The sequence below is a fragment of the Siniperca chuatsi genome, linkage group LG22 (assembly GCF_020085105.1).
Source record: "Siniperca chuatsi isolate FFG_IHB_CAS linkage group LG22, ASM2008510v1, whole genome shotgun sequence".
NCBI lineage: Eukaryota > Metazoa > Chordata > Actinopteri > Centrarchiformes > Sinipercidae > Siniperca > Siniperca chuatsi.
In genome coordinates this window covers 20,335,559-20,354,988 of record NC_058063.1, presented here as the reverse complement: position 1 = coordinate 20,354,988, position 19,430 = coordinate 20,335,559, and the positions used below count along the sequence as shown (strand labels likewise).

Sequence of the window (19,430 nt, the reverse complement as noted above, 5' to 3'; positions counted from 1 at the left end):
ATTTCGTCGCCCCGTCCCGGTGTCCAAACAATAGATTTTCTTTTTCAATACGTCTCTCAAGGGAAGGCTGAAATCATATATAAAGAAGTTGAAAGACTCTCCCCTGCGTTCTCCAAAAATATACTACCCTCCCCTCAGCAAAAGAAAACACAACCCTGTCACTTTTCCACTTAATTTTAGTACAGTCACTATATAATAATTGCTAATATAGTAGTCTCTTGTAATAACATGTATTGTTATTGTTCTTTTTTTATGTTATGTTGTAGTCAAATGATTTAGCTGGTGCCTGGTTTATTTTACATAAGGACGGTCTAACGTGAATGAGAGGTTCACTTCCTGTTTGGCTGTATCATGAAATAGGCGCAGAGTGATACCTCTTGCATTTTTCCAACTCTCTGGCCCTCCCCTGCCTCTCATTGGTCCAGCTGCTCCTCTCTGATTGGCCCGGAGCGCAGCGTGCGTCGCGCCAAAGGCGGAAGAGATTACTTTCAGATTTTCACAGCTGTGAAGAAACAGAGAAGGATGTGGAAACGGAAATATAACGGTCATTTGTATGCTTTTTAAGTACAAAACGACTTTTATAGGTAGATAAAGAGTCAGACAGAGCCGACGATATGATTTCAGCGGCATACTTGTCGTTTTTCTTGATAATTTCATCGGTCGGAGCAGCCAAGAATGGAGGGGACGATGAGTGGGTTCATCTTCCTAACAAATGTGAAGGTAACTGCCTGTTAGCAGCGTTTGGTTCCCAAAACAGGGTCCGAGGGCCTCCAGAGGTCCACAGCACAATGAGAAATAGATAAATGTCTCTGTAATTTAATGTCTGGTTGCTCACACTGAGAAAAGGCCTGAGGTTTGTTATAATATAGCTGTTAACCACTATAACCACTGTTTACAATCGATTTAATCATACATGTCAACAGCTTCCTCTAAAGAGCTCAAGACCAAATGTTATTTTGAGTAACTGTTTGATTAACTGTTCAAATCTTTTGATTGTGTCTTCAATAAGCCTGCTAGAGTTTGAAAATTAATACCATGTCTTATAAATTGCTAATATTGTTCAAGTCAAGAACAAGAATAAATGAATTACTTTTTTAAGCTATATACAACAAAAAAGGCAACTAACTCAATTGGTGAAGCTGTATTGCGTAAAGTTTTGGCATTATTATTATTATTATTATTATTATTATTTTTGATAAAATTATTAATTTGAAGAATGAAATGTCAAAATACTGGATTTTTGAGGCCAACAAAATCAGACAACGAAATATCAGCCGATCTTTGTTTTTTAACATAAATACTTAACAGTAACACACGTTTTTGATGAGGAGCCTTTAAACCTGTAATTTACTTATCTGCCTACATATATGCTAATACATATACATCCGTAGTAAGCTAAAATCAGCTGATAATACTGGCTTTAAATTTCATGCAGACTAAAACATTTAATAGGAACCTGCAGGGTCACTGAGTGTTCAAGACAAGTTTAAAATGAGTCAGTTGTTCTCATTACAGAAGGCAATATTTATGTTCAGGACAGAAGAAGTGTTTCTTGAGTAAACACACTCTCTCTGTCTCCCTCTCCAGTGTGTAAGTTTGTCAGTATCGAGATGAAGTCGGCGTTCGATGAGACGGGGAAGACCAAGGAAGTCATCGACAGGAACTACCGCTTCATAGACAGCAAGGGGGCGCCGCCAATCAAATATGTCAAGTCGTAAGTGTGTGTGTGTGTGTGTGTGTGTGTGTGGTGTTATATGTTATATGTTAAGTATTTTCATTTTGTTGTGATTTTACATGAAATGTCAAGCACAAAGTAGTTTAGCTTTGTTTCACAGTAGAAACTAAACGTCTCACTCTGCTGTTTGCTGAGATGATTCTGGATCTTTCTGTCTCTCTTTCTACGCACACACACACACACACACACACACACACACACACACACACACACACACACACACACAGGCAGCAGGGGACAGGAATTTGGTCAGGTCTCAGTTCCTGTGGAGGAACTTATTATAGAGCAGGGAAGCTGCTGTTGGTGGTGGATGTGTGATAACAGAGCTCAGCCTCGAGGAGTTGAAAGTGTTGACTTTGAGCCTGAAAAAGACTTCCAAATTCAGGATTTTTAAAATGATCTCAAATTCAGTTACTAGTAGACACCTTTAGCAGTTGTATAACATAAGTCTAATGGGCTTTACCTAACGCAGTTATCTCCTGGTGTCCTTCATCACGTTCTGCCCATTTTTACTTTAACGACCATTGTCACGTCCAGTTAGAAATGATGTGTTTTTGTCTGTCATCTCTGCTTTTGTTTCAGCGTTTTAAATTGGTCTTTAATTCCTTTCCCTGACTATGTAACACACAGTCAACATTCTGCGTTTTCTGTTGAATCAGTCACTTCCCCAAAACTGATGAAACAGTGTGGCATTTAGATGTGGACGCACCTGGTTTGTATCTGTAAGACCGCATACATGTTCTGGCTCTCACTGTGATGGGAACTCATTCAACCAAAACACTTTCACTAGAAAAGCATTATGAAACTACGTGAGAAGCAACTCAGAGTCCGCAAGGTCATCTGTGACATTCGCAGACCCAAAGTGCTGTCATCCCTTAAACAGTCGAAGCACTGAGGAGCAGAAGGCTGTTCGACACCAGAGGCAGCTCCGACATAGAAGGACTGAACTTTGTGAATATCACAAAAATAAACACAACTCTGATTGAAATTCTGTTCCCAGACAAAACATGAAATATCCAAATGTGTTGTAGTCAAACAAGGTCTGACAAAAGTTTTAAATCTGAAACCTGAGTTCTCTCTCTCTCTCTCTCTGTGTGTCTCTGTGTGTCTCTGTGTGTCTCTGTGTGTCTCTGTGTGTCTCTGTGTGTGTCTCTGTGTGTCTCTGTGTGTCTCTGTGTGTCTCTGTGTGTCTCTGTGTCTCTCTGTGTGTCTCTCTGTGTGTCTCTGTGTGTCTCTCTGTGTCTCTCTGTGTCTCTCTGTGTGTCTCTGTGTGTCTCTCTCCCCACAGAGACCTCAGATTCATCGAGGTTGTAGAAAATGTGTGTCAGAGGCTGTTAGAGTACAATCTGCACAAAGAGAGAACTGGTAGTAACCGCTTTGCCAAGGTCAGTGTGTGTGTGTGTTTTGTGTCTGTTATTTTACTTACATGTTGTGTAGCTGCAGTTTGATGTTAAGTGTTGGGAAAAGTTATTTTAATAGATGTAGGTAGTGTTCATTTTAAATTAATTAGTCTTATTTATGGTTCTGTAAAACACATTGAATCTGAGGGATAATTTGAGAACCCTTATTTCTAACATGATCCTAAAATGTTACAGCTGATGTTATTATCTTTTATATTAACAATGGATGAAATGGCTACCTGTAAAGTGAAAGGGGGTTGCTTGTAGTGACAAACCCACAGAGAAATATCCCCCAACTCTGCATTTCCCCCTCAGCTTTACGAAGCGTTCTTCAGCTCATTGTTCTGGTTCACTCTCTCAGCTCTCATCAACTCTGTGTTTGTTGAGCTTTATTTGGCGTATAATTAAGTATTTTCCTCCCCTGTAATGTCTCAGACTGACAAAAAAAAGTAGTTTTAAAAACGTCTACATTTAGATTCATGAGGTCATGCAGAGTAATGTCTCTAAAAACATGACGCCTGCAAAACCACCATGTCCCCTGGTGCCGTACACCTGCACATGGCTTTTGTAGCACTTCTTCTTTTTTTGTCAGCCGTTTAAAGACTTTAAAATCCTTTCACATTTTTGCTGCATTTTTTTGCAGCATTTTTGATGCACACCTGTCTCTGTGTGATCTCCACATTAACTGAAAGTCAACACTTGCACATGTATGTCACACACTTGCAGCTGTTTTAAAATAAAAGCCAGCGCTCCGCGTGAAAAGCAGTTTGGAAATGATTCACTTTTGCAGTTAAATATATTTCATGTAAATGAAACGTCTCATGGTGCAAGCTTTTGGAAAGTTTGTCCTGTTTGACAGCACTGTTACTGTCTGCAGGGCATGTCGGAGACCTTCTCCACCCTTCATGGTTTGGTGAATAAAGGAGTGAACGTGGTGATGGATATTCCCTACGAGCTGTGGAACGAGACGTCAGCAGAAGTGGCTGACCTTAAAAAACAGGTACTTTCACATTCACTGAAATGACAGAAAATCTTTAAATCAAATTGATTTTGTCCTGAGAGTTTTGCATCCCTTGTTTTTCATCTTTGAAATTGAAAATCACCACTTTTGTGTGTACTTCTGAAAACACAGTTACAAAGAAAAACTGGGTAAAACAAATACATCCAAACAAGATTTCAGCAGTCGAACCTACAAACACAAACCTAAGCTTTTATTTCTAATCTAAATAAAAGTGTGGGCTTATGGTGTGAAAAACAGAATCACAAAAAACTGAAAAAACCTTGTGAATTGTGCTTATATATAATATTCATTGACACTTGTACTAACGTGTGTTTGTGTGTGTGTGTGTGTGTGTGTGTGTCAGTGTGATGTGTTGGTAGAGCAGTATGAGGACGTGATTGAGGAGTGGTACAAAGGAAGTCAGGAAGAAGACCTGACCACTTATTTGTGTGAGAAACACGTTCTCAAAGGACAGGACAAAGGTAACACACACATACAAATTCACACACCATCATGCTTTCTCCCTCCATCATTTCCTCCTTACTCCTATCTTTCATTTTTTCCCCTTTCATCCCCTTTTTTCCTGTTTTCGTACCTTTTCTCTTCCCTTTTACGTCGATTTATCTTTTCCGTTTGTTTTTCTCATCTCTTTTGTTCTCTTTATCTTTTTCTTGCCTCTATTCTCCCTCCTTCCATCTTTAATTTTGCCGACTTTCTACCCTTCATCCTTCCTTCCTCCATTCTAATCTTTCCCCTATTCTTTTCACCATTTATTTTTCCCTTTCGTCTTATATTGTTCTGTCCAGCCTGCCTGAAGGAGGATTGGACAAAGAGGAAGAAGGGAGACCAGGCAGCCATTGCGGAGGACAAGAAGAAGAAGAAAAAGAAGAAGGGAGTGAAGAAGGGAAAGGGCAAAAGTGAGGAGGGAGAAGAGGGAGGAGACGGCAGCTCGGAGGGAGAGAAGGCGACCAAGAAGAAGAAGGAGAAGAAGGTGAAGAAGAAGAAAAAGAGCAAAGCTCCGGTGGAGAAGATGGATGGAGGGATGTCGTCGGATGAGGAGATCCAGCCACAGGTGCCTGTGTCTGGGCAGAAGACGGAGCTGTGAGCCCTGGTTCCTGTCTGGACCTGGATCAGCTCTCCTAAACAAAAGTAAACTCTTAGTAAAAGCAGTCTGCAGCTTCTTTAAACGTCTTCAACTGTTGTCAAAACGGAGGTTCGACTCCTTGCATTTCCTAATCGGATCTTGTACTGTTACACACAGTGTTTAAAGTCTTTATTTCAGTTTCTGTCTGTCTGAAACGGTTTGTCGCAGTTAATTGGCATGGGTTTTTGAAATTCAGATTAATCTCGATGGAACTTGCAGGCACCTTTTTTTTAAAAATAACGTTGAGTTTATTACAACTTGGGTGTTATTTTCGTACTTTTGCAATCGTTTCTATCGGTTAGGATACATTAGAATTGCTGAGATCTGGGAGCATGTTGATATCACTCAAATTAAGTCCGCAGGGCAAGAAACACGAGCAGTCGGACAATCTGACAGGTCGGAAACAGACCTACGCAGACTTTTCGTTAAAATCAAATCAACAATAAACAAAAAGCAGTAGTGCAGAAAGGATTGTCAATCATTCAATCAACAAAACTAATCAACAGCAATGTGGATGGTGGATTAATCGTTTAGGACGTTAGTTAAGCAAAAATGATGCAAAGATTGAATGATTTGCTGTAGTTCTCTGGTTTATATGATTGTTAATAGAATATCTTCTGACATTTTATCAACTAAATAATTTATCGATTTAATCGAAAAGTCATTAATTGCATCATTAGTTGCAGCAGCACCAACACTGGAATCTGTGTGAGTCTCAGAGTACTTAGATGATTTTGGAGAACTTGACCCTCGGCAGAAGGGAATTTAGTTTTCTTTCTCTCTCTCAGTTGAATGCAGATGTAGATTTGCAGTGGGGCTTTCATACTGTATCTCCTCATAATGTGAATTTGTATGTTTGCTCACTCTTCTGCTGTTTTTAAAAGTATTGTATTTACTGAAATATTCATTCCATCTGAAAACTGGGACTTACATAATTAGTTTTGAGTTCATTTATTTTTTACAACCTTTGGAAATGCTCACATTATGTTGCCCGAGAAGGTTAACACTCTAGCTGTATATAAAACATACATTGATCCTGATAGAGAAATGCTTTTCCTTTTTAATATTATAGTATTTCGAAATGTTTTATATCAGTAGAGGAAACCGACTGTCTACTATTCTGACTTTTTTAACCATCTGAAGTGATGCAGACCAGGTTATTGCATTTTCTTAGACTCTCAGATTCAGTGAAATTCCCCTTTAATGATTAAATACAACATATGATAGCTTTTTTTTTTTTTTTTTAAATGTCAGCGATTTTGTGTTTCTATAATTGTTTGATTTTTAGGATTTTTCATGAATTGTTTTCTCTGCTTGTGTGTGCTGTACAAAAGCTGCTATTTAAGGTGTATTTGTGTGTGGTTGTTGACTCCCAAGCTGACGATGAAGGTGTGTGTGTGTGTGTTTTTTTGTGTGTGTGTGTGTGTGTGTGTGTGTGTGTGTGTGTGTGTGTGTGTTTTTACAGATTTTTATTCTGTATTAAAATGCTGGCTGTGTTGTATTGGAGTTGCTTTTTGAAACCATTGAGTGGATCAATAAACACAGGTTTGAAAACTCTTGTAAACGCATCGCAAATAACTGATCATTTCTAGATTTTAAGGTGTCATTTTAAATTGGATGTTATGATGTTGTCTGTCGGTCACCATCAACAGTTTGGTATACTTTTCTTTACACCATTTTCTCAAAGGAAGTTGTAAATCTCTCAATTTCTGCTACAGTGTCAAAGTGCTTCACAACAGCCAAATTATCAAAACAATAAATTAACAACAGTAAATTGTCCAGTGGTGTATTTGCAACCTTTCTCTGCAGTCAAGTAACAAAGGTACAGCTCAGACCACTAGAGGGAGGCAGAGTACTAGACTTTCTCTGTCAACAGTTCATTTTTAGCAGTAGCAATTGTTGCAGTAAAAAAGGGGGGGCATTTTATTAATTGTAAATTAATTGTCAAACCTCAAATCACACACTGTCATCGTCCAAAAGATACATCCACTGTCTGAAAGAGTAACAGAATAAAAGACAAAAAAAAAAACATATCTCTGACTTTTGTTATTTTACACCCGGGTTTTGCAGTTTTGTACAGAGCCCAGAATGCACGTAGCCACAGGCTGAATTATGGGGTTTATAATACTCAGAGAAGAATTTACATTCTACAATTATCCACATTTTGGGAGTAGAGGGGGTTACACTATATGCAATGTCTATTTTTTGGCAAAACAACAATTTATCTGCCCACCCAGCTTCCCTGTGCAGCGCCTCTGCTGCTTGCCTGACAACCTTCCGCCAAGAAATAGTTCCAGCGCATAACTCCCCGTAAAACAAACAAATTGTCATTTTTACATTTATTAAAATTAAATTAATAAAACGAGAAACAAGTCAGTTATTGAGGTTTAGGGGTGTTGTCGAACTTTAGACAGAGCTAGCCAGGCTAGCTGTTTCTTCCCTGCTTCCAATCTTTATGCTAAGCTAAGCTAATCGCCTCCCAGCTCCAGCTAGCCTACACACAGACATGAGAATGGTATTGATCATTTCATCTAACTATCGAAGTGAATAAGCACATTTCACAAAATGTCGAACCACTCCTAATACTCAAACAATTTTACAGAATTTGGTTGGTGGCTAGTCAAAACCTTTTATTGGTTATTTATTGCTTAATTAAGCTGAAATCAAGTATCAAGTATATAAAAAATCCTATAATTTGGAGTGCTAAATTCGCTAGCCAAGCTTAGCAGGCGTAGCAACCGTAGCTAAGGGGGGCGTGGCTTAGCGAAGGGTCAAAGGTCAGCAGTCCGCGTAGGTCACTCATCGCTCACCTCGGCGCAGAGAGTAATGGTAGCTTAAAGCTATCTTAGCTGCTTTTAACGGAGCTCAAGTTCATATGGCACAAGTTTTTTTTTTTATTAAGTTTGTCACAAAATTTTGTCGCGAGGAAGAAGAGTTAAAAAAAAATCTGCTGTCGTTCTCAAAGAAGCCTGCTCCCGCGCTTTTGTCCCAAAGTAGCTAGCTAACGTGGACAAACGTGGCTGCCAGTTAGCCCTAAAACAACCTGCCAGCACCCACCACCACCTGTGGTGAAGTACTGGACGCCTCCCCCCAGAAACATAGCCTACTGTCCTAAAGGCTCTTTTATAAACTGGCATCAGGACATGACTGGTGACACACTTAATCATTGGACCATCAGTGCCCTGCAATCATCAAAGGTAAGCTAGTTAAGCTATTTTGGGGTGTATATATTTGTTACAGACATTACCTGCATTTAAAAGCTTAACGTTACTTAAGCAAAAGTACATACGTATTAGCATAAAAATATACTTAAACATTTCAGGAAAATTCATGTTATATTACCGGATTATAATTAGTGATGCATTAATGTGTAAGCTAATATTGCAGCTGGTAAAGGTAGGGCTAATATCAGCTACTTTATAAACTGCTGGGTAGCTTAATCTATAACAGTAATTTATATCATAATTTATCAGATGATTTATATTTTGTGTTAACATCTGAATCTGCAAAGTAATTAGTAACTAAAGCTGAGAAGTAAATGTACGATAATTACAGTATTTGCCTTCAAAATGTAGTTGAGCAGAAATATAAAGTAGCATGAAGTGGAAATACCACTAAAGTACAAGTACCTCAAAATTGTACTTAAGTACAAGCTTCAAGCTTAAATACGAAACATTTGCTGGTTTTTGCTTCTCAAATGTGACGTTTTGCTGCTTTTCTCTGTTTTTATATTATTGTAAATTGAATTGTAAGTCTTTGTGTTTCGGAGACAACACCTTGGGCTCTGGGAAATTGTGATGGGCTTTTATTCGAAATTTGCTGAAATTATATAGACCTAACAACAATGTATTTTGTTTTTTCTCAATTAATTGAAAAATAATACATACATATTGGATACATTGATAATGAAACTAATCCTTAGTTGCAGCCCTTAGACTTAATAGGTGTTGTTTAAGTTTGTGCAGCTGTTTCTGTGACCCTGACTATAATGGATGTATTGATGTTGTTGCATCAAACTGTGTCAGTTTGTTGTTATTTGGCCGCTGTCATACTGTTGTCTGGGGTGGATTTAGCGTTTTGGGGGCCCGAGGGCAAACCCAGGCATGGGACCTCCCTCCTGTTTTATTCTCACCCTTTCTCTAATTAAGGATGTTGGTATTAAGGAGGTTATTGATTGCCCCACTCAATGGACCAGGCCTGCATGTTGCTGCACCTTCTCTCCTCCTCTTCCTCCTACATATATTACTCTTCCTCTCTCTCTCTCTCTCTCTCTCTCTCTCTTTCTCCTCCTTTCTTGAATGCAGTTTTCTTTTCTGGTATTTTTTTCATTACCTTTGTCACTGTTTCAGTGGGTCTAACAAAAAAGGAGTTTACCTTTTGGGAGTTTTGCAATGAATGCTTTACTTTCCCTCCATGTTTTTTGTTTTTTTTCTTATTGAAAGCCCACTTGGATAACTCTGTTTCAGTGTTTGATGGGATACCTCAAACATTTCTTAGAATAGGAGCATAGTTTTATATGTATTGTATTTAAACATATTTTATCTATATTCTTTAGAGACCCTCTTGGGGGTCCCAGTCAGTCGTCTAGTCTGCCTCATACTTTTGTTTCTGGTAGGCTTGTTGATTTATTTTTTACTGCTCGTCTTTTGGTTCCTGTGTATCTATGAATGGTTTAATGCTGCTGTTGTTGTGTCTGCCAGCTGTGTGTGTGTGTGTGTGTGCGGTTATTAGGCAGTACCAGGCTATATATTGCTGAAAACGGGCAAAAACGTCAACAACTATTATGATAATCACTTAAATTGTTTATAAAGCACAAATACCATACATATTCTTGTTCCAGCTTCTCAACTGTGAGGATTTGCTGGTTTTTGTTTTCTATCACTGTAAATTGAATGTCTGTGTTTCAGACTGTTAGTCTGACAGAAAATGCTTTTTTTTTAAGACGTCACACTGGGCGTTAGGAAATTGTGATGGACTGTTATTCACTGTTTTCTGGCACTTCATAGTCTAATGGATTGACCAATTTATCAAATAGTTGAAGGGCTTCTTGGACTGGCTGACAATGGAGAGGGCAGCATCAATCCTCCAAGACTTTGATAATGGATTCAGTGAACCCTGGAACTTAAGTTCCTACTTAGAAAATAGTCAGTCACTGTATTGGTCGTCCAACGTTTGTAATAATATATGAAAATTCATCCAGTTCTGTTTAATTGAAACATTTATGAATTCTCCTTGTGATTTTCTGCTCCGCCTTTGGTGGTGTTAGGTCTATATGTTGTTTGAGTTAGCGTAACAGTGTTATGATTTTCTTTTCTGGTGTTGTAGTTTGGTTTCTTTAAATTATAAATTTAAAAAAATAGTTAAAATAATAAATAGTCAATCAACAGGCCTGACATTTTTTTTATTCCTCCTTTTAATGTGAAGATGTCTGCCATGAAAAAGGTCTATTAGGGGTACGTTTTGATGATTCATGAATGAGCAATGTGCACCCACAAATTCCTTAATTTGTTCACTTTGAATAATAATTTGAGTGCATGAATTAACAGAAAAGAAAAAAAACTTATGTCCAATGATGATGGTGATGTAAAGAACTTTATTTATTTTGCACCTTTCAAGAGCAGAACATCACAAAGTGCTTTAAAGGAAAAAAAATCAGACATTCGGCATAAAAACAGACATAAATACAGACTTGGGAAGAATAAAACACCATACTAAATAAATTAATATACATAATTATAATAAAAATCAATTAAAATAAGAGCTTAAAGTCACAGTCTCCTTTTTAGTTTTAAGCCTGGATCGAGGAACAACCAACAAACCCTGATCTGAGGACCTTAGAGACCTGCTGGTAATACAAGGCTGCAGTAGATCTCTAACGTAGGCAGGTGCCTGACCCTGCAGAGCTCTGTAAGCGATCACAAGAACCTTGAATTGGAATATGAATTTGATGGGGAAGAGAAATCAATCAACTGGTGTCACTTGACACCTTTTTGGAGGACCCGGTCAAAAGCTTAGCAGCAGCATTTTGTGACCGCTTGTAAACGATCCAGGGATGTTTTACTGAGGCAGGGGAAGAGGGAGTTACAATAGTCGAGACATGACGAGATAAAAGCGTGAATTATCATTTCCGCCTCTGCTTGCGACGCGCACACCTTGACAGTCTGAGCAGCCCAGGTAGTTCCATGCAGTACCTCATATCAAACAGTAGGTGTCACCCCATCATTGAATGTAACGGCAGTTTTTGTTTCACCTTCCACTGAACTGACCGACAGCCTAATCCACTAAAGCTGAGACAAAATGAAATGGCCTCTGTGTGTGTGTGTTTGTGTGTGTGTGTGTCCAAAGTGAATTCAATCCATCAGCCTTTTTCTCCTTACAACACTCAAATCTACACTTGTAGATTTGTGTGTGTGTTCATGTAGAGAATTGAGTATCATCTATTTAAAATATGTTGTGTCTGAATATGTGTGTATGCATGTTGCGTGTGTGAGGTGTTAGATGTGTTTATTTGTTGAATAATTCACAGCTGGGTGTTTATAGAAGACTCTGTGGCCTCAGAGCTCCAATAACATAGGACAAATATTGTGACACACACACACACACACTTTATCAGCCATGCCAGGGTTGACAGTTTATTTGGACACTGTGGATGGTGGAAATGGAAAGTACCAAATGTGGACAAGCGCGCGCGCACACACACACACACACACACACACACACACACACACACACGTGTACACACATTTGTTACCTATGGAGACCCCCTCAGTGGCCTCATATGTTGCATATCTTCATCTTTTTCCATCCCTGTGAGGACACTGGGTTCTCATACAGACAGAAAGAAATGCGCACACACACATATAAACACACAGCGACAGTGTTGTGGACAGAGGTCGGTTGGTGATGGAACAGAGGGAAACAGTCTCCTCTAATCTGGAGAAAATGAAACAGACGTTTGAATGGAAATATTGATTCTTACTCCCATTTCAATCTTCATCTGGTGTTATCTGTCCCACCAGTGTGTGTGTGTGTGTGTGTGATGTACAAGCTCACCTTTCTTTCTGTCTTTCACACACCGTCTGAAATGATTTTCTGTCCCATGGACAGTACACAGTAACTATTAAATTATATATAATACGCAACTATAAAATGCTACAGACCTATCTCTCCACAGTGAAGTGTATTGAGGGGGGGGGGGTGAAGCAGGCATGAACATGACAGTTCAAGTTACCTGTAGAGCCGCTACATTGAAAACTATTCAAAACAAATTCTGCAACTGAATAAACAAACAAAACCATAATCAGCAGTGCAAATTCAGCATTAAAATACAGTGTACACTCCAGGCCTATAGGCATCATAACATCCAACAGGCTCTCACCGTACCCAGCGTAGTACATTGCACAGCACAATTGATATGGCATTATAGGAAAGTATTTAAAAGTAGCCGTCACACACAAATGATCAACGTTGACTTAACAGTTTAACAACCTAATAATGTCAGTTTAAGGCTGCACAATCTTCAAACTTTGTAATTTTAACAGAACATGATAACATTTTTAAATCTGCATCAAAATGCACACAGTGATAGACAATCTGGCTGTTTTTTGTAGAATTCTTAGAGATTTGGCTATTTAAATTCCTGCAGGACCTTTTTAAGAGTTTATACAAATGGCGCAAAACCTGCTCATCAAAAAAATCCAAATCACACAACATTGGTTAAAGGCAGAAATAGGCATGGCATCTACAAATTGATTTAATAGTTACTAAACTTGTATAGGGAGACAAATGCTCTTTAAATGGCAACAGGGTGTCGCTATTGGGTCCAATTTCATTTAAAAAACCCACAAAATACTGGGGGAAAGATATTTTTCTGTAGATTTTCGGTAGATATTTTTGCAGTTGCATCCCTTTTTTATTGTCCTGTAAAAGTGTCAATGATTACAGTTAATATAGATTTTTAGGAACACATTTCTTTAAGACAGGTGGTAAACATAGCACCCAGTCAACAAGCAAACTCAATCCAATCTAAAAACATAATATCTTTACTCTGTTTTAACAAAAGCTCTGTCGTAACCATTATCTTGGATGTTGACATATCAGCTACTTCAAAGTTATTCACATCAACGCTTTCAAGCTGTAGCAACAAAATGTCCTCCAGCTCCCCAGCTTCCTCTGATACGACCTGAACGTGACACTAAGGAGGAAGACAGTGAAAGAAACAAAATAAAAGGAGGTGATAGAAATTACAGGAGAGCGGGAAACGTTTGAGAGTGAGAGAAGGTGGTAACATGAAGAAGAACGAGATGTGTGTGTGTGGAGGAAAAATAGGAGATTTCTAACCCTTGATGACCTGGAAAAACAAACACCATTATGTGTGGAGCTGTAGAGGTTAAGATTACATCTTTCTCTGCTTCTGCGTTAACTGTAATCCATTTTCCTCTATTTTGTTTGGCGGTGTTGTGTTTCCATGTCGCGCAGGTTAAACAACAGACAATCTTTACTGCTGTTTGTCCAAAACCTCATTGTGAACCTCGAGTTGACCTCAAACACTCCATTACTCTGATCCAGACAAGAGACAGAGAGGAAGAGATGGAGAGAAAAATAAAACAGAAAAACAGGCAAATAGAAAGAGAAAACGAGACAAACACTTAATATCCATCAGTTAGTCTTCTCTTTTTCCTCCAAGTGGACAGCCTCTGTGCTCTAATTCATCTTCGTTCTCCTCACAGCAGTGTATTCAGGGAAGGTCAAAACCCGGAAAATAGGCTACACACCAGGCATTTTGTCACCAGACACCCTTCACCTGCCTCCTAACACCAAGGAGCCGCACACAACTGGGACACAGCCGCAGCCAAAAATACATCAGGTGGAGCGGAGCAGCAACACTGCATGCATTTACACCGCATTCGTTCTGCATTTACGCTGCATTTGTTGTCCTTTTGGAAGAAGCAAAAGACCGGAACGAGGTGACATTTAGTTGCTTTTAAGTTTGGAGAATCATCCTGAATTATTGTCTGGCCACATGTGGCAGAGCTGATGACACATCCGTCTGCTTTAGATTTCCTCCCATTTCGACTGAGAGAAAGTTTATCCAGAACATTTCCTGGACAGACAGATTCATCACCATCTAATTTAGCCAATTAGCAAGGTTGTTTTTGGGAAAACAGTGTAGTTTTTAAAGGGACAATCCCTTGACTTCACATAGGGCTGGGTAGTTTGAATCTCTTGTTTATTCTGGACTTACAAAGTCAGTACCTCTAAATTAACCTAATGCCATTTTTCATTGTTCAATACTGCTGCCGAGCTGTGAACCGTGGCCATTTAAGCTGTGCTGGCATGCTGTGAATGGTTTTCCACTGTACAGCATGGCAGGGTAAAATGAATTGTTTACCTTGACATGACGGAGGTGACATGTTGGAGGTGTGCTGGTTCGCAATAAGAGCCCTGCAGCCTGTCGTCTGCAGTCCTTCATCTAACAGGTCACTGTGGCGGTTTCTCCTACATCCATTCTCTGCAGTACCTAAAACTGATCATTGACAAAATAGTGCTGAATATGTTCATATGTCCATAGACCTGTTTTTTTATTGAAGAATAGCACCGCTAACAATGCTCCGCTAACTCTGTGATAAGCACATTGCCTTTCCTATAACTAAAAGCCTCCCGCTGGTTCGCCAGTGGAAAGCAGCAGCAGGAAATGTTCAGTTTGCATTACCTGTAACTTAACACAGCTCCCATATCACAGTAAAGTTAAGTCAGTTATGTGCAAGACACAGCTTGTTTTTTGAAGGGAGGGGGTCGTGGTCGACCCTGCTACCAAACAGGACCACAACACCACAGGTCAGCGGGGACACTGGGGAAATGCATGGTTTAAAGTGGCACAGTTTAATCAAAGCAGGCAATAGTGGGTTCATCGTGAAATGGCCTAACATTTGAGTTTTTTGGGGGGTTTGAGCCTTGTCCACTGTGCTGGTATTGAGTGGACATATGGCGTTTTTTAAATTTTAAGTATTCCACCATTACATTTAGTTATACATGTACTTGGTAACCTTAGATTTTGAGGTTTATAATCTTATTTTCTGTCTTTTTATAATTGTCTGTTCTACTTGTGTATTAATGATCCGTCCCAGGGACACCAAGATGAATGAGCTGAAAGCAATAATAATAAGAACATACTATCAGAGTATCAGAATATTTTGAAAGATTATACAATTACACAAAAATTATACACACAATGGCTTTCCAGAAAAACACTGTTACCATTAACGGCTTTGTTGAGCTGCCATGTCACAAACAGAATACTTTATTTAGTAGAGTTGATGGTTGAAAGCTGTGATGTTAAAAAGTCATGACAAATATGTAACACTGATAGAGATTTTTTTGCTTTCTTCTACTATTTGTTTTAAACTCATACAATTTGTAGAAAAGCATGAAAGAAAAATATAAGAGCTTCAGGTGGAAAGCAGACAACATGCGGCTCCTCCAGAGCAGATTTTAGCTCACGACAGAAAAATAAAACTGCTCGTGTTGTACATGGAAGCAGTAAAGGGAGCGTCAGGTCAAATTTCCAGACGCACCCTGAGCCTCATGCCCCGTGGGGATGATACAGCAACGACACTAATGGCAGGCTACATGGCATTTAGAGCAGAAAGGTGTGACATGCAAGCCTTCACACTTGCTGTCTGTCTGTCTCACGCACATTTGCATACACAGACACACACTCGCACACTCCTCAGGGCCTGCCATTAATAACAGCTGACCTTTGCACGTTTAGGCTGTGAAATGATACTAAAGCAGACCTGAGGATGGCATATCACACTTCCCTTCATGTCTCATAGCGTCATCCCTCCATATCTCGCTCTCTCTCTGTTTGAATCATCCCTCCATCTATCTATCTATCCATCCATCATCCCTTCCCTGTGGAGACGTTGGTCTCATTTCCTATTTTTGCATCATTGTTGTGTTGTATGGTTTGGTCATAAGAAAGCAGATGAAAAGAGAGGCAACTTTCTTTTTAAAATTTTCAGCAGAGGAAACAAAGTAATTCATTAGTGCTGAAACGATTAGTTGATCAATTTATAGGTCAAGCAACAGAAACAATCAATCATTTCTCAAATGTGACTGTAAATTAAATATCTGGGGGTTTGGACTGTTAAACAACATAAGCTTCTTTTTTTGACAATTTATTAACATTTTATTAGCTCAACAGTGAGTCAATTAATTGAAAATGTAATCCACAGATAAATCTACAATGGAAACAGTAATTAGTTGCAGCCCTATAATTCATTCACTCAGCGAAATGTAACATTAATGAGACATCAACAAAATACAATTACAGGTAATTTTTATAATGTTGTATTACTTATTACTTGCATAATGGAAATACCCACTGACTCTCATTCAGACGTTGTCCTGTGTGCGGTGGAAGCCTTGTTGACCTCTACAGCTACTGTATATTCTTCATGAAGGAGTGGCTTTGTGACTTACTCTTAATTTTGCACGAGATTTGTTTGGGCGGGTGGGAAAGAGGGTGTCTCACGGCAAAAACAATGAGACTTGGCAACCCTGGAAAAAGTCGCCTTCAAACTTCCGTTTGACTGGATGCTGCACCAGAGGCATTTTCTGCCTTCTGCAAGAGTGGAGTAGGCAAGATATGACGTGATAGTGAGTTGCTGTAACAGAAGAGTTTCCCCTCGGGGATCAATAAAGTATTTCTGATTCAGATATATATATATATATATATATATATATATATATATATATATATATATATATATATATATATACATCGAGAGCACAAATTAGTAATTCATGTACATTCATTATTAATTTGAGAGCCGAACTATTGAATTGACGCACAATTTAGCTTATTTCCCTCCATGGCTCCGTATTCGCAAGTTCACTTTATTATTATTATTATTATTATTATTATTATTATTATTATTATTATTATTATTATTACATCTGCCAGGGAACTATAGACTGTTGGAAAACATCTGTGCTGTGCGCAGGTTCATTGAAGCCAGAAAAATAACCTTTTTCTATTGATTCTTGGCTTGGGTATGCACCGGGTCTGCATTTTTAGGACATCAAGGCGATGTCCTGATATGGATAATACCCACTATCAATTAATAGAAAAACAGAAATCAATTCTCAGTGATGTGGAGAGTTGGGAGTTTTAATTTGCAAAGAGATTCAGTTTGGGTTTTAATGCATTTTTAAACTGTCTTAACCGGGGGGGTCAGTTCAAGCTAAAATGGGTTGTTAGGTTGCTCTTTAAGGCTTCAGCTTGTGCCCATGATGGTAGCCACTTGATGAGATCTACCCTAAATAATTAGATGTGCAAGAAGTTTTTTGTCCAAAGTCGACCAGTTCTAACTTTGTGTGAAAACTCTTCCTTTTTAACTAAATTCAAAGTGTTTTTTCTTGGCATGAAAGTTAAAAGAATGCAGCTCGGCCAAACTCACAGTTAACTTTTCTCTTTCTTCCTCAGTCGAAGTGAAGGCTTTATTTGGATGAAAGACTAACGGAACAAAAAATAAATATTTGCCAGATTCATTTCTCTCAGTTCAGTTAAGCCATTTCGTTCTTTCTCTCAGTTCCTTTCCTTCCAGAGAGGTCGATGAACGACAGAGGAATTTATTTTCCATCACCACGCTCTCTCCATCTGCTTTTCAGATTGTTGTGGTCAAACCAGAACACAAACCAAACTTAAAACTGTAAGAGATGACCAGCTGCTATCTTTGTAAAGGTCAACAAGGAATCCAAGGCCGCCCAGCTAAAACAACACACACACACACACACACACACAGAGTCCCCATGGATCCATTTCCACCTCACCCGCCCTCATTCCATTTTTACAGTTATTTTAATTCCTCCATCCATCCTTTCCCTTTTTCTTTCTCACGTTCTCTCTCCCTCTCCACCTCTAGCTACCCCCCCACCCCCATCTCTGTCTCTTTGCCTGTACCTCTCTCTCTCGTCAAGTGTTCATCCCGCCTGCCAAGCTCCTCTTGGTCTGTTTTTTTTTTGGGGGGGGACAAAAAAAACTGTTTCTAATTTGGTATCAATCTGAAGAATCCAGTTTTGTCATTACCCTGTGTGTGTTTGTGTGTAATAGACTGTGTGTGGCTTTCTCATTCTATTCCCATGATACCATATGGGATGCACACACACACACACACACACACACACACAAACAAAAACAAACACAAACAACACACAAACACGTTCCCACCCCCAGAATTGCAACTGACAGAAATAGTTGTTCTGACATTTTGCCTGATGATATTCACATCTTGTTGTCCATGTTTACATCAGTGTCAGCGTTTATCTGTCTCTTTTTCTCTGTGATGGTTTAAGTCTAAGTTGATCTGCTTCATTATTTTTTGGCATCATGATTATTTATCATGATTTATCCATTCTTCACCAGTATTGTTTGATTGCACTTGAACATTTTAAATTGACAGAAAACGAACTTGATGTTGTACTTAAAGCTGTATTACCACTTTGACTCCTTGGTTGTTTTAGCTCAGTTTTCACTCCCTTTATCTACAGACTTGTGGCGTAGTCTCTACATGCCATATGTCATTTTTCAGGATACGCCAGGCTACTCAGAAATGCCATCCTTTTGGCACGTGAGTGGTACTATACATGTTGTAGGAAACCTTTTTTTTTATTTATTTACACGATTTGAAATTGACTGAAAATGACAAGCACCTTTTTTTTTTTTTTTTTTGTACATGATTATAAGTAATGTTCATTCTCAACAAACAATGGAGGAAGTGCTATCATTGCAAAAAGTAAGTTGCACTGATTCCAGTATTATTATGGTCAATTAATTGATTTGTTTACGAAGAAATTAATCGGCAACAGTTTTGATTATAAATTGTGTTTAATTCATTTTTATCCATGTTAGAATTGTGGCTCAAGGAATGGCAATGTTGGTCGGTCGGTCCAGACTGAAATATCTCAACAACTATTGCATTTATTGCCATAAAATATTGCACAGACATTCATGGTCACCAGAGGATAAAACCTACTTGATCCCCTGACATTTCCTGCAGCGCCGCCAGCAGGTCAAAGTTTTCATTTATCCTGTGAAATAGCTCAACATCTACTTGATGAAGTGGCACAAAATTTTGTACAGACATT

General features: G+C 38.8%; 1 protein-coding gene and 1 long non-coding RNA gene across 3 annotated transcripts in view; both read left to right on the top strand.

The window, feature by feature from the left end:
* Window positions 1–463: 463 nt before the first annotated feature.
* cnpy3 (canopy FGF signaling regulator 3) lies at window positions 464–6,847 on the top strand. The gene is made up of 6 exons (XM_044182947.1): window positions 464–720; window positions 1,588–1,714; window positions 3,024–3,120; window positions 4,013–4,135; window positions 4,500–4,617; window positions 4,942–6,847. Exons 1-6 carry the CDS (start codon window positions 615–617, stop codon window positions 5,238–5,240), a joined length of 870 nt encoding a protein of 289 aa, XP_044038882.1. The 5' UTR covers window positions 464–614; the 3' UTR covers window positions 5,241–6,847.
* Window positions 6,848–8,017: 1,170 nt separating this feature from the next.
* Window positions 8,018–19,430, top strand: part of LOC122869715 — a 37,348-nt gene continuing 25,935 nt past the window's right edge. Inside the window, exon 1 of one of the 2 annotated variants that reach the window (XR_006376391.1) lies at window positions 8,018–8,476. This is a non-coding gene — a long non-coding RNA (uncharacterized LOC122869715). The remainder of the gene's footprint in view (window positions 8,477–19,430) is intronic. The other variant, XR_006376390.1, reaches the window with a different exon arrangement.

What these genes read in the sequence shown, in the direction of transcription:
- cnpy3 (XM_044182947.1), top strand. Translation starts at nt 615, where the DNA reads ATGATTTCAGCGGCATACTTGTCGTTTTTCTTGATAATTTCATCGGTC. An exon ending in GTAGTAACCGCTTTGCCAAG is followed by an intron (nt 3,121 to 4,012) that starts GTCAGTGTGTGT and finishes TACTGTCTGCAG; the next exon opens with GGCATGTCGGAGACCTTCTC. An exon ending in TCTCAAAGGACAGGACAAAG is followed by an intron (nt 4,618 to 4,941) that starts GTAACACACACA and finishes TGTTCTGTCCAG; the next exon opens with CCTGCCTGAAGGAGGATTGG.